General features: G+C 37.4%; 1 protein-coding gene, 1 long non-coding RNA gene and 1 other non-coding gene across 4 annotated transcripts in view; 2 read left to right on the forward strand and 1 right to left on the reverse strand.

Moving 5' to 3' along the window:
• Positions 1 to 6,120, reverse strand: part of LOC139975732 (uncharacterized) — a 156,905-nt gene extending 150,785 nt beyond the window's left edge. Inside the window, exon 1 of the long non-coding RNA XR_011795870.1 lies at positions 5,135 to 6,120. This is a non-coding gene — a long non-coding RNA (uncharacterized lncRNA). The remainder of the gene's footprint in view (positions 1 to 5,134) is intronic.
• Positions 6,121 to 7,082: 962 nt separating this feature from the next.
• Trnac-aca (transfer RNA cysteine (anticodon ACA)) lies at positions 7,083 to 7,155 on the forward strand. Its single transcript has one exon. It is a non-coding gene; the product is annotated as a tRNA-Cys (tRNA).
• Positions 7,156 to 8,721: 1,566 nt separating this feature from the next.
• On the forward strand, positions 8,722 to 16,358 carry LOC139976317 (uncharacterized). 2 transcript variants are annotated; one of them, XM_071984998.1, is made up of 3 exons: positions 8,722 to 9,166; positions 11,757 to 12,917; positions 14,697 to 16,358. In XM_071984998.1, exons 2-3 carry the CDS (start codon positions 11,776 to 11,778, stop codon positions 15,145 to 15,147), a joined length of 1,593 nt encoding a protein of 530 aa, XP_071841099.1. In that variant the 5' UTR covers positions 8,722 to 9,166; positions 11,757 to 11,775; the 3' UTR covers positions 15,148 to 16,358. The 2 variants fall into 2 exon arrangements, with proteins under 2 accessions (XP_071841099.1, XP_071841100.1); XM_071984999.1 differs by having other exon boundaries at positions 8,722 to 8,964.
• Positions 16,359 to 17,234: the final 876 nt, after the last annotated feature.

The raw sequence follows: 17,234 nt of genomic DNA on the forward strand, positions 1-17,234 counted from the left end.
CGTGACGAGAGGGGTAGAGGTGGGGTACAGCCCAGGGTTCTGTGGTCAATAATTGGGCTCTGAGAAATATGGGATAACATACGTATATTCACATTTTCATAATACACATAAGGTAAGAAATGACGTTAGTGTCCCCTGGACCCAGTCTGGTTCTCGACACCGCTGAGCACGGGGAGCAGGAAGAGCATTTATATCCCCAGAAATTACTTTCCGTCGTATTGGAGCGACGGTTCTTGGGTTATTGTTCATGTTGAGTAAGAGCATGACAGTCGGGTAAGGAAAGTTGGGTTTAGAGACTTTCGAATTTTTGGGTACTACACTGGTTCGGTACGGACATTGGCAAAAACTATGTTCTATCCCAAACTTTGGTGACGTTTCAAAAATCTTAAAATCTACACACGATTTCGTGACGTTTTAGGAGTGTGCAACATTTCCACATTTTATCTCAAAAGTTATTCTTCTAACTGATATATTTGGATATTATTTTTCCTGTTGCACTTTTGACGGATTATGACGTCATCGACATTTGGAGATTGTAGTTCCAGAAGTTATGGCGTTGGAGGAAAATTTGAGCCTTTCTCACGACAATGCAAAATTTCGATAAAAACAGACATTTCTATATAAAAGGGTCGAAATGTACAAATAAAAAGGTAAATATTTAAGGAATCGATATAGTGAAGTTTGCTGTCGTCATTAATTTGAACTTATGTCTCAAGTTTTACCTTTGATCTCGTTATTTTATTCTCTTGGTCGATTAACGACTTTTTGGCGAAATATCGAAGTAAAAACCCAAAATTCCAACGGGTTATGAGATATAAAAGTGATACCATTATATGATGATTACATTTTTCATATCGTGCATAAAATATTATTATTTTTTTCAATTTGATACGTTTCAATGAAAATAATGATATGAAAGAAGGGAGGCTTATGTGTAAGTAAACACGTGGAATAATAAAGGAGCAGTTAGTGCGCAGCGTGAATGCTAAGTTTTCTATAGAATTCGTCATAAAATATATATCAATACCCATCAATACATATCAATGCATATCAATACATAGCAATACATATCAATAAATATCAATACATATCAATATGCAAGGGCGGTTCATTGAACCACATCCCCGCAATGTCCAGGTGTCCAAAGGGTTGGCACCGAAAATTTGAGACAACGGCGAAAAAAATACTACCACTGTACCAGACATGGTTTTGCATGAATAATTTCACGAGTAAAAACATTGCTATTCATTGCCAGTTAAATAACACATTACCATAGGTTTTCCTTGTTTATTAATTAACTCGGCCCTATTCAAAACCAGGTCAACCAAGGAGTCTTTTCTTTCGTGACACATATTTGGCTTTGCGCCGAGTGCAGTTTAGATAAATTAAGTGTGAAGGGGTCAAGCTCTCACTCTTGAGAAAGGACCCCCGAAACCAAAGGTAGGCCACTGTCATAAACTCAAACACTGATAAGCGTTTTGCTTCGAATCTGCTACAATATGGTGGTACAATACTAGAAACTTATAGGTGCATGGAAACGAAGCGCTTATAATATTTGTCTACCGACGCTACACAAGTTGTGCCCTTCAAGTTGGGCAGAAATGAGAACAACAACCAATTATGCTTACTTAATAAACTGGTTTTTGCGTATTATATTACTTGCTTACAGTATATATATATTGATATCAAATAAATATTCAGAATTATTTAAACTATAACGTTGTTCTCATTTTTGTCTCTAACCCGAAAGGAGTTCTTTCATCCTCAGATCGAAATTAAATCATTCCCTGTTCGTTTCCCTGACTCGCCTCGAACTAAGTCAATGTCTCGAGTCACTTTACTCTCTGATCTCGGCCAAAGGGGAACATTTGTCTTTGGAAAAGTTATATACTAACGTTGTTCCAGTGACATAGCGTTAATAACATTTATTTATTTAAAAACAAAATGTTTAAGACAACCATTTAAAGGAATTGCACTTCTTCCAAATACACTTTGAGTTGTGTTGTAACTTTGCAACACATCATATGAAAAAACCAGAATGCAAAATGCATTGAGGTTTCGATGACTTTAATGCACTAGACTTCTGCTTGTTAGTATAACCAGAACTAGCTGTTACAATAACACTATGACATGCTAACACAGGTCAGTCTACTGTACGTGGTTATACACACCTCCATCAAAAGCAATAGGGTTCTTGTATGAATGTTATGAATCCACACACCAAGTATTACAAAGCCAAACCAAATCTCTAATAACTTCGCACATTAGGGTTGCAGAGGAGTCCACTTATGGACAAGTTAGATTGGAATATGCCCACGAAACTTCAAAGAATCAACTTGAAAGAAGCTAATACAGGTCACTTGAGGTCAACCTGAGGTCAAAGGTCACCCAAATGCAGTTCGACCATTGTATTACAATAGCGTAACTCTCAACCCTGTCAGTGGTAGTTTCACAAGTTATCGGGAAAAAACACATTTTGACCCATAAATGACCTTTGGTGACCTTGGATCACATCACGGTTATTTTGGAAAATGTGTCCCTACTTCATTCACAACTTGTCCTAATATACCAGCCATGTCAGACTTCGTGACTAGAAGTTGTTGCAAAAATTAGCATAAGTTGGGAGTTTTTGGCACATAATCAACCTTGAATGACCTAATGGTTTTTATCAAAAATGTTCCTCTTGATGATGTGCACTCTGTCCTAAAATCCCAACCTTGATGGACATTTGGTTCTCACGTTATTGCAAAAATACTAGTTTTTGACCCCTAATTGACCTTTGTTGACCTTGGACCATATTACCGTTATGTTTTGAAATGATCCCTTACCCCATTCACAACTAGTCCCAAAATATCAACCATGTCGGACCCGTCAATGGTAGTTTCACAAGTTATTGAGAAAAAACACACATTTTGACCCATAAATAACCTTTGGTGACCTTGGATCACATCACGGTTATCTTTGAAAATGTGTCCCTACTCCATTCACAACTTGTCCTAATATACCAGCCATGTCAGACTACGTGACTAGAAGTTGTTGCAAAAATTAGCATAAATTGGGAGTTTTTTGCACATACTCAACCTTGAATGACCTTGAATGACCTAATGGTTTTTATCAAAAATGTTCCCCTTGATGATGTGCACTCTGTCCTAAAATCCCAATCTTGAGGGACATTTGGTTCTCACGTTATTGCAAAAATACTAGTTTTTGACCCCTAATTGACCTTTGTTGACCTTGGATCATATTACTGTTATGTTTTGAAATGATCCCTTACCCCATTCACAGCTAGTCCCAAAATATCAACCATGTCGGACCCTGTCAGTGGTAGTTTCACAAGTTATTGAGAAAAAAAAACACATTTTGACCCTTAAATGACCTTTGGTGACCTTGGATCACATCACGGTTATCTTTGAAAATGTGTCCCTACTCCATTCACAACTTGTCCTAATTTACCAGCCATGTCAGACTTCGTGACTAGAAGTTGTTGCAAAAATTAGCATAAGTTGGGAGTTTTTGGCACATAATCAACCTTGAATGACCTTGGATGACCTGATGGTTTTTATCAAAAATGTTCCTCTCGATGAGGTGCACTCTGTCCTAAAATTTGTTTGGCCTACAATGTACACACATAATGTTATTGCTAGAAATGTATCAAAACCAACCTTTGGCCCCTCATAACTTAAGAACTGGGTGTCCGATTGAAGCGGGAGTTGGTTTCCTATATTCAGCACAAAAAGCTCTATCATATGTCAACAATTTTTTAAACTTATCTTTGTTCTGTTTTGTTTTGCCCCGTATCTCCTAAAATGAGCATATTTTTTAAGATTTGACCTTTGACCTTTTGACCTCGCAGTCAGATGTAGTTTGACACGCTGATTCCAAAAAGAAACATGACAAATCTGTGCGACCATCCTAACTGTACTTATTAAAAAACAAAAACATTGACCTCTGATAACTTCGCACACGAAGGTCGCACAGGGGTCAACTATGGACCATTTTGATCGGAAGGTACCTTTGAGATCCGATTATGGCCACGAAAATTCAAATAACCCAAAAAAGTGATAAAGGTCACCGGAGGTCAACCTGAGGTCAAAGGTCACCTAGATGCGGGTCGACTCCCTGATTACAATAGCGTAACTCCCAACCTTCACGGACATTTGGTTCTCAAGTTATTGCAAAAAATACTAGTTTTTGACCCCTGATTGACCTTTGTTGACCTTGGATCACATGACCGTTATGTTTTGAAATGATCCCTTACCCCATTCACAACTGGTCCCAAAATATCAACCATGTCGGATCCTGTCAATGGGAGTTATTGCTTGTTTTAATATTTTGGTTTTTGGCCTCTAACTGACCTTTGGTGACCTTCACAGGCAACACAAAAAATAGGGCACATCTACTCAATGTGGTACTCATATACACCAAATATTAGATTGGTCCAAGCTTCCCTACTTGAGATACCGTGTTTAAAAGCCAGGCGTCACACACACACACATACACACACACACACACACTCTCCGCCTGCATGAATGCATAGGTTACGATTTCATCGAAACCAAAAATAGAATCTCCTTCAAGTAACTAACGTATCTATGCGTGTAGTTACAATCGCTTGAATGATGATGTATTAGACAGTATTAGGCTAATTCAGTGGCGGAGCTAGGGGTATTAGTCAGGGGGGGGGGGGGCGAGAATTGTCTGAGGGGCGCTTTCGACACTATCTAAGCGGAGCGCCACCACAGGTTGGCGCGGAGCGTCCAGAAACTTTATGACTAAGGATACTCCCTAGATCGCCGGAAATTACCCTTTCCGGGCCTTGCTAATTTGGAAATAGTTTCTTACAACGGAAGTGCCGATAATTTAAAGACGGCCGTTAGAGCATTTTGTCAGAAAATTACACCAACGAAATGTGACAAATGTCAATAGGTAGATGAGAGCGCAATAAAAATTCAATAGTCGCGAATAGGTAAAAAATCATAAAAAGCTGAAAAGGGCGCCAGCAGTCCATTTGAGTCCGTCAGGGGGAGGGGGAGGGCATCCGTCACCCCTGACTGTATTGACGCTCCGCCACTGGCTATATTGAACCAAATTAAATTAAGATATATCTGATTGTAAACATAGATCGTTTTCTTACCGTAAAATATACTTCTTATCTTCTTTACATGGATACGTGGTGACCAAGTATAAGCCATCTTCTTCTTTCCTCAAGAAAAGCGTTGCACCTCCTTGAGTTCAAGAATAATGAATTTGTAACTATTTATTTATTAAGTCGCGGTAGGCTTAGCCAATATTTGCTCGCGGGTATAAGCAACAGTGTAGAAAAGGTCCGGGCGTATTTAATAAGAAATACTTCACGCCATTTGACTGACCAGTTCAGTTTTGATTCCTTTGCCATTTGGAAGACTTTTTCAGATGACAAAATTGTGGATATCGCCTAGTTGAAAACTCCACGTTATCAGTTAGTTAGGCCACAGGGGCTCGAACCCACGACCTCCAATTATGTTCGGTTTCAAACTTTCATCTCGCTTTCATTGTTTTTATCAGCTCCATATCATAACTGCTGATTTGCTACGATGCATCATCCATTGCATGTAAGAAGGAAGTTATTGGCTGTCGAAGTCAAGAAGTAGGCTCCATACCCGAAATTTATACATCTTAAATAATAAATGTCCATGGTATGTATACAACAGTATGTCAACTGTACCGGTATGTGCTACATGAAACTCGTCTTGAGGTCGCGTCTGCTATAGTGATCCATATAATCCAACAGAAACAAACAAAATGGAACTGAAAACACACACACATACATGATGAGGAAACTTAATTGTCAGGAACAGACACCAATTGAATACTAAGTACCGAGTTACATTGTATTACCGTCTCTTGCAACTCTCTGAATTCGGAAGTATTGAATGAATTTCCACCCCACATATACCTTAAGTTCTCATTGTTTGTTTACGAAATCACCTGGTCAGAGAGGAATCTTGATGCGCACTCGATGTAATTATATCAGCTGTAAAGTTTAAACCCCAATCTACATGTTTTGACTACCAGTTCGACTGCTCAAGTTAGGTACTATTAGTAAACAAAGAATTTAAAGTGACGCTTTGGAGGCAGACAAATGCAAAACGTATTATTTGAAGAGGGAAAAAAAATCGACAATGTTTGTTAGAAAAGCCCGTCTACACATATTGTCCTTTTCTAGAGTTATGGTAGTTTGAATTTAATCTTTTATGATTGTCTAAACTTTCACCTCCCCTTCCCCTCCAGCTTCCCCTTTCCCAACCCAAATGCGACATTTTCCTGGCAGAGATAATAAATTTGTCGAAACTTTGACTTAACCGCGTATGGGTGGCTATCGCCGCAGAAAAGGCAATAGCCAAAAATAAAACCAAAGGTCAAAGACAACAACAATAGAAGTTCAAGACAAAAACATATAAAAACAGGTAGAAAACAAAGTTTAATACGGAAAAAAAATGTTAACACTAACAAAAGCAAAACATTATATAAACATTTAACCAATATATATATATATATATATATATATATATATATATATATATATATATATATATATATATATATATATATATTGTATATAATCTAATTCCATCAATGCAGCTTACACTTATCTAGCGTCACACTTTCATTGTGTTACATTTTGTACTCTTCATTCGACTGCCAAGTATTACTGACCAAGGTCCCAGGGGGACCGAAAATTCCAATATTTTCTAAAACTTTACTCCTTATTTTTCAATTATGTATATATATGTATATATATATATATATATATATATATATATATATATATACATATATATACATAATTGAACAATAAGGAGTAAAGTTTTAGAAAATATATTGGAATTTTCGGTCAATATGTCTGTTCAAAGTATCTCTTTCGAGATCCGGCTTTAGGAATCACAAATGATTTTCGAGTTGGTTAGCATCATGTTTGATCTCTAGAGTAAGGCAAAATATGTCACCAAAACAGAACTAGTATTGTTCGATACAGGTGACAAACGCCTACAGTGGAATTACGACCTTCGCTTACCGGTTTAGAACCTCTGGACATACAATCAGCGTCCATGGCCTAGTTGGTTAGGGTGTCCGCGTACAAAGCGGGAGGCCCGGGTTCGAATCCCGGTGGAGGCTGGAAGTTTATTCACTGTTCTTGATTATCCAACTCATTACGATTTTCATTTATATATATATATATATATATATATATATATGTATATACATATATACAGTTTATGTACGTTAATAAATCAAAGATGTATATATAGACACCAAACCTAATTAATATTCTGAAAGCTTCCATAAATAATATTCACAAATATACTAATTAATAAAAACACATCACAAGAGCTCAATTTTGATAACGAAACGACCAATCGTAGAAAATTAAAAAGAAACATTAAATATGAACTCCTCAACTGTGGGTGGTACGGTTACATCTTTAGGGATATCCTTAATATGTCTGGATTACATAGTAGAGCAATCACAAGAAAGTTATGAACTTGGCTGATTACAGCGCCGATTTCAATTCGCTTGTGTATTCTCCCTCAGGATAAGTGCCGTTAAGTGATGTTACATGAGAACATCTTCTTCGATAGGTTATCAAACAGGATCCGGGTTTTTTTCTTCTTTTTGTAAAGACGCTTCTTTACATATGACAAAAACTTGAGGCTCTCATATCAAAAACATCTTCATGGTTATGATACGTAAAAAAAGTGACATGATTGTCCAACGTGTCGGCTATCCGCTTTCTAGTCACTTCGCCCAACAACCATTTCGCCCAACTGCCATTTCGCCCAACCAGCCTGGTCATTTCGCCCAACCAGCCTGGTCATTTCGCCCAACCAGCATGGTCATTTCGCCCAACCATCATAGTCATTTCGCCCAAACAGCATGGTCATTTCGCCCAACCAGCATGGTCATTTCGCCCAACCTTATTTTTACTAATATTCAGTCAGAATAATATTGCTTTTTCTATTCCACTAGTTCAATTTGATTTATTTTGGGTTAGGTTACTTCGTAATAGGTAAATAAAAAAGTGAGGTCCGCTCGATATCGATCGGAGTCTGAGCAGTTATTTCGGGTATAATGGGAGGATTACACTACTTTAGGCGTTTACGCATACAATGGAAGTTATATTATTATACAAACACAGGGGAATCGGTCTTCACAAAAACCAATCAAACCTAACCCCTAACACACTGATCAATCCTCAAGTTTCCTTAATATTCGGTTCGTATCCTGTAACGTTAACAATTCCCGAACGTTTCCTTTTGAAATATCATATTTAATCAAGGTTGGGCGAAATGACCAGACTGGTTGGGCGAAATGACCAGGCTGGTTGGGCGAAATGACCAGGCTGGTTGGGCGAAATGACCAGGCTGGTTGGGCGAAATGACCAGGCTGGTTGGGCGAAATGGTAAGGTTGGGCGAAATGGCAGTTGGGCGAAATGGTTGTTGGGCGAAGTGTCCTGCTTCCGGCTATCCAGTAATGGGTATACAGGGTGTATAGGTAGTGAGAACTTCTACAAAGGACTAATAGACCACATGACTTTTACTTTGATTTAGGGGAACATATATGGAGAATATTGCTATCTGAAGGGTCTATGAATCATGTTGATGGACGATAAGGCTACTAAATAAAATGATAGTTAATAGCCATAGGCCTAACAATAAATACGTACTTCAATCGATACCAATAATAAGTACTTCAATTGCCCATAACTCTTGTACTCCTCCACATAGAGAGAAATCGATAGCAGAGGTTCAATGAAGCTCAACGCGTCCTCATCCCTTGTTGCCATGTGAATAACAGACACAATAGGTGCTAATTGTTTACCTAGCCTAACACAACAATACATATGTATCCCCTCTATACCCATCCATGTGCATATGGTCACATCCGTGTTACGGTATAGGCAAGAAGTCAAGTGGTATCCTACGGTACGTAACTATACTCTATGTTGTCCCGTATAGATTGTTTGTTTGTTACAATTATAATTGCAAGATACTGTAACATCTCAATTTTTGTTTTATGACTTTGGAACAATTATTTAATTATTTAAATACCGAGTAATTAAACTGAGTCTTGGAACATGGCTTCACTGAATTAAAACATCGGAAACAACAGACATACATAAACAAGGTAAGTTTGGAACCTCTTTCAATACATATATATATTTACCGTACTGACGATTTAAGAAATTTGAAATGTGCTCTTAAAGTATAGTGAATTACAAGTTACATTTCAAACACATGTAGTATGTAATATAGGTGAACTGATATTCACTGAATGGGAACCCCCCATCCTTCTAGTGGGAGGGGGCGTTATCCCCAAGAATACAATCAGGTGGGTTAAGACCCCCTAACCTTATACACCCAAGTCCCCTCGGGTAATATAAAATCTTTCCCCCGATTCCCCGAACAAAAATTTCGCCTCTTCTGTTATTGTTAAGTCAGAAATTAACTTAGTGCTTGTTTCTACAAATGTACAGTAACTCGTTGAAGAATATTGAATATGCATATGATAATCAATTCGTTTGCGCTTTTGATCATAATATGATTTATAATCGTTATTTAGTATGCTATACTGTAAAGAAGCGTATAAACTATGTGTTATCACAACATGAAACTCACGAGAAAGGGGTCAGTCTGTTTATAAGGCGTGAAACCCGTCACTTTCTGACTAGACATGGGGTTTATAGTCACGTATGAAACATGTTTCAGCCAACTACTTAATATTCATTATTTTTTAAATCAGGTTTGCTTCAATATTGGAGGAAAAGAGAAACTGATTTTTAATCCAATTTGTAACAGAAACATGTCAGACGCTAAGCTTCGTTCAATGTGGGCATCTATACTGTACATGTATACCTATTTAGCGAAATGCTTAAATCCAACATAGCTCTCCGTTTGGTCCAAGTTATTTGTGTCAGTTGTACAGCTTGTGTTGAATTCTCATTGAGCCATTTTTAAACAAAACTATGTAGCTTAATATTCACAAATAGTCGGATACCCCTCAATATAATTAAGAGGTTACTTTGGTCGCAACTATTTGTCAGGCTAAGCCTACAACGACTGGCCAGTTTTGTAACTGTTTAATACACTAGTACAGCCAAAATCATTTATATTGTGTAATGACTGTTAATGTTTAACTTTGGACTCCGTGCACATGTTAACTGTACGAATAACTTTAACAAGTTTCTAGTGGATTCTACCCTATTTCAGGTATATCATATAGGGACATGAACATTAATGGAGAAGTGCACTTCGGGTCGTTAAAACCGACTCCCATGTAGGGATGGGGATGTGGGGGGGGGTGGTTATATGAGTCCACCAAAGGTTTGACGTCACGTGATGTATTCTGAGGCATATTAAGTATGTAAATCAGGTATAAATGCAAGGTTGCGATAAATAACACTCTTGCAACTTTGTGTGAGGTTGAAATTTGTTGGTGCGGAAGGAGTTTGGAAACCCGGAGGAGGTGTCTAAATTTGTTCCTGACTAACTTGTTCTAAAACTCCCCCTACTGAACCATTTCCCCGACTGGATGGAAGTTGGACATTTCCCCCCCCCCCCCTCCCAAAGTACAATTATAACTACAAGTTTTGTTGTTGTAATATCGCATCTATCCTAACGCATCTTTCCTGGGGTAATAACTTGTAATTGTTTTAAGTGTAAATGCCACAATATGGTGACCAACGTTTGAACCACACACCCATAACCTCAACGAAATTCTTCTGTCCATCTTTTACTAGAAGACATAAACAAATGGTTAAAAAAAATACTTAAACCGTTGTTAACTAAATACTTCCCAATAGGTACTGTAGATCCTCAGTATTTCAAATTTCCCAGACATATAGAATATAGTATTGCTTAAAGTCAGTTGCACATTATATTACAATGCGAATTATTTAAGCACCTGCATATTACTGTTATCATTCTTTAATATTGATATTAATATCATGATATCATTCTCGAATATTAAAGGAGAGGTGTACATGCAAAGAGTAAAAACTGCATAAAGGGAAGTATATGTGTGCACATAAAATACCATACCCATTGTAACATATAGCAATCATTACATTTGTGGGCCACAATATTGGATAGGATTATTGTGGTTAATACCTGACTTAATTAGAAGCAGACAAGTAGTTTTAACGAGAAGTGTTTTGTTTGTGTTAACCTATATTAATGTTTAACCCACAATATTTAATAATACATAACTTAATCATGATAACACAAAGTTATTATTCCAAAGCAAAAAAATAAAATAATAATAATTATAATTATAATAATAATTATAATTATAATAATGATTATAATAATAATAATAATAATATATGGCTTAATTGTACAAATCAGGACATAAGGAAAAGGCGTGCCATAACTCCACAAAAGTAACTTTATGTTTCTAAAGCTGGAAGTTGAACCTTTCAATACTGATATACTTATATACTTGTACATGTACTCGAAAAGTGGTGTTCCATGTAATATATATACTTACAAAAAACATGAAGAAGTTATGTTACAAATCTAAAGCAAATTTCTGATCGCATTGATGATAAACGATGAATAAACGGAGGGGAAAAAAAGAAAAAAATATATAATATCAATAATAATAATATCAATAATAATATCAATAATAATAATAATATTAATACACCGTCAACTATTCGCCTATTCTCCTTTGTACGAGCAATATTTCCTTCTATTCATCTCTCTCTCTCTTACAGGTAACATCTTTATCAGAAAATGGCTGATCAAACGTCACAGAAACGACATTCCCTGAATTATTTTGATCCCAAACTTCAGACGCAAAGTCCGCCAAAACCACCATCACCCAAGAAGGAGAAGAAGAGGACTTCTATATTAGAAATTGCCCAAAGGTCCCAATCGGTTCCAGTTGAAGAAGATGTCTCCATTTTTGCTGGAGTTGAGACAAAACGTCGGCAATCAGTTAGACGAAAGAGCTCGATTGTCAAAAGTGCCAAGGGTTCTAAAAGTGCCAAGGGTTCTAAAAGTGCCAAGGGTTCTAAAAGTGCCAAGGGTTCTAAAAGTGCCAAGGGTTCTAAAAGTGTTGACTTTGCAGTTTATAGATTGGATACTCCTAATTTAGCTGCCAAGGTCAACAAAGATACAGATATTGACTTGTCATTTTCGGATTTAGGTTATTTAGCGCATCTTTATCAAAACTCTGTTCGTGGAGGTCATTTATCTTCGGATTGTATAGATTCACCTGCGTCGACCAAAAGGAAATTTCATCACTACGTCGGAACCCCTGCTGGAGGACTAAACCCGGAATTGTATGAGAACATTAATCATGACCTCGTGCAAGCCTCTGGGACAGAAAGAACCAGCAGAAAGGAGAGTCTCTTCGACCAATCCTTTAATCGGAAGAAGTCATTAGCGAACCTGTCACAAAATTTGTCTAATTCATCGCTAACCCCCAACCTCATTGTTATGAAGAAACCAGCTTCTCGTCGCAGTGTGTCGTCAGTAAAGAGTGTCAAGAGAGAACAAAAGGATGGGAACAATAGAAAATCAGGTGACAATAGACAGTCAGCTAAGCGGAAAATTGATCTTCGAGACCCGTTACCAGACGACCAGAAGAACAGTGTAAAGTACGTGACGGAACCGCCTGCACCGACTTTTGTCATTGCTAAAAGAGACAGCCAAAAATCGAGATCTTCCAGGAATTCTGTCCGTTTCTCTGTCGTTGAAGATGCGATGGAATTAGCAGAGCAACTTGATAAATCTAAGAAGGGGAAAAGTAAGACCAAGAAGAAGAAGAAGGAGAGAAGGAAATCGCAAAGTTCTTACACAGAGGCTGACTTTGTTGAGAGAAGCAGCGACAGAGAACGAGACATTGCAGAACTAAGAGAGCAATTACAAAAGTAAGTTACACATTTTTTTAAGGGTGTCAAGACTCGCGCACAAAGAAACGTCTCATGTCGGTTATCTGACCTAGTTTCGAATGAGGTGTAACAAAAGTGTTAGACACCACCATCGATCCCAGAAAATACACACACACACCTTGCTACCGTCGGTAGTTAGACACTAGTGTACAGTCAATACACACAGCTACGGTCAATACCCACAACACAGTGTACATAGCAGCGATGGACATCTCAGGTCTAGATCAAAGACAACAAGGTATCAAGTTTATTTACTGTCTGCATTTTGTAGCGACAAGAAGAAAACTTCTCTTGCAAGCAACGGAAAGTTAACTTTTTCAGAGCGCGGCACACGGTTTGGGGCAAGTCTTCAATGATCCGTATTCGGCTACAATCTTTACTGTGACATCCTATAAACTTGGCTACAAATTCACGAAAGTTCACAACTGGACGCTATGACGTCACAAAATTAAGTCCCGGATATTGAGGAAGGTTAAATTACGGTGGGTAGCAAACTACGTAACGAGGTTCAATATTCTACTGGTTCAAAGAGAAACTAATCCAGTCACCATGGTTATCTCACATGACGGCGATATAGTTTTGATGAATAACTCCCCCAAATAAAGCTCAGAAAGAAACCGTGCTCCGTTTGGGATATGTCCTAGTTCAAATGTCCTGTATGCATGGGTGGTTTGAAGTTGGTTGATGTATGATGCCATATATACCACATAAACCATTTTGCCTTTTATTTCCTTTTTTGTATTTTCAAGGTGAATGTAAACAGTTTAAAACAAAAATCTTTTGCAGAAAATTAGAAAAGCCATCATATTACAGAAGATTAGCAATGTAATAATAATATTAATAATAATGGACATTTATAATGCGCCGGTATTCGTCAAAAAAGACGCTCATTGCGCAGTGTGACACAAACAGTGCGACAGCAAAACAAAAAAGCAGTAAACATAGTACAAGACAAAAATGCCAGCAAAAATGGGCAACAATGAACAATTAATTAAACAGTTTTCATCAGATGAGTCTTGAGAGAGCGTATAAAAGAAGCAAGAAATGGACTGTGTTTTACATGTTCTGGAAGACTGTTCCACATACAAGGGGCAGCAGCAGCAAAAGCTCTTTTGCCCCATGATCGATTTGAGCGGTTTTCACACAATTTATTGAATGATCTCTAATAAAAAAGAATACCAGTGATAGTTCAAACATACATATATTATGTGGCACGATGATTATGTTTTAATTGTTCAAGTCTCCAGTCTCGTGTGTGAAGGCACATGACAACTATAGTGGGATGTTGGCGGAGTATATAGAGGTAGAAAATAAGTCCAACATGTGAATCCCCAAAAGTGGCTGGTAAACAAGGTAAACAGGAATAAGTAGAATGCACGGTATTTTGGTACGAGGTAACTTGTAAATATAGTTGCGAGCGCCGGTTTGTGGCAGCACCCTATGGGAAGTCCCCCGGGGGACACGTGGTTGTGGTGCACTGTGGTGCCCCAGGAGAGATTGGTTGAATTGCGCTGCACACTTTGGTGTTTAGGTGTGACAAGTTACCAATGACCAGGGTTAAGTTGGTAAAGTCGTGTGAGAGGGCCTTGGCCTTGAACAAGACTGTAAACTTAAAATAATAAATAAAATAAAAAACGATGAGGTGGTTGCTTGTATACAATGAGATGGAATTCGTACAACGCAAGGTGTACAGATGGGTTGTAGGGATGGGGAACAGTGATTTACCCTTACTTTCCTTCTTTTTTCGCTCTCTTTTAGAACACTTACCACTAATCCGACTCCAAGAGACATCTCTCCAGATTCAGATTACATTTCTCATTCCTCCAACCGTCACAGTAGAAGCGGATCTTCCACTTCTTCTTCATCATCTTCTTCTTCTTCTTCCTCGTCGTCTGGTTCCTCTTCGGGATCTGATAGCGAGAGCAGTTCAAGTAGCGGAAGTAGCAGGAGTAGCCGGACGAGTAGCAGTTCTGGATCCAGGTCATCGTCGAGTAGCAGATCGGAGAGTAGCTCCTCTGAGTCAGACGATGATAGAAGAAGAAGACATTCCGCCAAAAATGCAGCAAAGGATAATAAAGTAAACAGAGCACCACAGAAATATCAACAAAGGAAGGAAGAGGAAGACGAGGTGCATGATGGGAAAATGTTGCTAGGTAACGTCAGTGGAGCTAATAATAAGAAGACATCAATCATCTGCGTGATATTGTAAGACTGTTGCAGCCCGCTATTGTCAAAATATAAACACTTTGTATTCATAAACTCTCTACCGCAAAATCTAATATATCGAAATGTATCGTAATAATTACTTCGAGAAAATAACGGCAACATACTGAAGATTCTGAAGTGCATGCCGGGAACGTTATGTCAGGGACGGATATTTTAAATAGAAACGGGTGCTTTGAATGGGGGAAGGGGGGGGGGTTAGAAAAGCTGGGCGTTTTTTTTTTATATAGATTAACACTCTCAGCTAAGAACTAACGTGACAAAGTCCCACATGCAGAGGCTGATACATGTTTCACCCAAAGAAAATATTTGTACTATAGATGATATGAGATATCACTTTAATAATACGAGATGAGGATTGATTATAACACACCTTTTGCTCTTTGAACGGAAAGGGTATGCTTTTGTAATGAATTTTGTTCATCGTTACTAAGTGCTAGGTATAGTATACAGTGTACATTTTCATAGAATTTAATGCAGACACTTATCTTTTTAAAATTCCCGATTCTCTCATAACCGGTATATTTTAGTGCACTTTAAAAAGAAATTTTCATACATACATGCTGGGGACGGAAACCAGATAACTTGATTAATCCAGTCTTCATCGAGACTGTAAATGTGTGCCGATCATAACGATGTTGAAGCGAGTGAGCATCACGTGTGTCCCTTTGGAAGGGAACAGATAACGGAAATGATCAGGTCAAAGGTTAATAAGCGATCTAAGCTGTGTATACTGTATATCTGTGAAGAACATATACTACACAATGATCTAAGCTAACAGGTCGAATTCTAGTATAGAAAACAACACTTACGAATTATGATATGTCATGTAAAGAAATTGTAACGTTTGCTGTACAATTACCTGGATTCCAGGAACACCGCAGGAGCATGACGTCACTTCCGGACTTACTGTACGATACCACGAGCACGATATGGGTGATAAGCCGAACAATATACGCAGTGGGTGTTTGACGAAGATCTTCAAACTTTTCATTTCCTCCCGGCACACTATATGTCTAACTATATATATACAGACAGTGAAAATTGTGCATTGCTTGTATGTTATATTTATATAATGGAATTAAACAGTTTCCTTGTCAATGGATAAATAAGAAGAGAATAAAATATTATCATTATATTTATCGCGCCGAACAGTTTTCGCCAAGTTTAAGTAGTGTAAATAAAAACAAATCACAATTTAACTGTTTATTCTCGTGATTGTGTTTTTATTTTTTTTGCATATTAATGAATATTAATTATGGAAAGCTATCAGAAAATTATTTTGTGATCTATTTTTTATTTTATTGATGTCCGCCCTGGTCTCTATGTGTATTTATGTACGTATACACACTTACAAACACCCATGCTTACATACACACATATACATTATTTCGTTTACAAAGGATTTGATGCTCTACTTGTAAACATAATTTGGAACTTATATTGAAAATAGATGCGTCAGGAATTTTGTTATTTAAAACTCGCTAGATCGTGTGTCCATTCAGATCCACCGTACACACTAAAGAAGTCACTTCATAATTCTTGTTTTTCTAGGGGGGGGGGGCTTCTTATTTTTTGTCTGATGCCTTTCAAATTTTTGACTTTTATCCAAATTCAATCTAGGTAAATATTCCTTAGTGGCCGATAACATTTTTTCAAAAAAGTTTTATCATTAACTTTCTTTGATAAATACAGCTTGTGAATTTTTAAAGCGAAGTAAAGCGTAGGCTTAACGTATTATACAGTGAAACTTGAACAGTATTTGTGACGTTACATTTGGCCATACATGACACTGCTGTTTTCTTTATTTAATTTTTCTTCTTTTGGCTTCCCATTGACAAAATTAAAGCCAATACTTCCATTTAGATTAAGTTACTCATACCTAACCAACAAAAAAGCAACATCCCTTCATCTAGTTTTGGTATCTTCCAAAGTTATACATAATTATCCTAATTTTAAAGGGAAACCAAGGCAGTTGTTGACGTATTCATTAAAAAATATGAATAAATAATAATATTTATATCTTTAATGTATATGCAGAAAATAAACATTTTTAATAAGAATTTAAAAAGC

This window comes from Apostichopus japonicus, chromosome 11, assembly GCF_037975245.1.
Source record: "Apostichopus japonicus isolate 1M-3 chromosome 11, ASM3797524v1, whole genome shotgun sequence".
Taxonomy (NCBI): Eukaryota; Metazoa; Echinodermata; class Holothuroidea; order Aspidochirotida; family Stichopodidae; genus Apostichopus; species Apostichopus japonicus.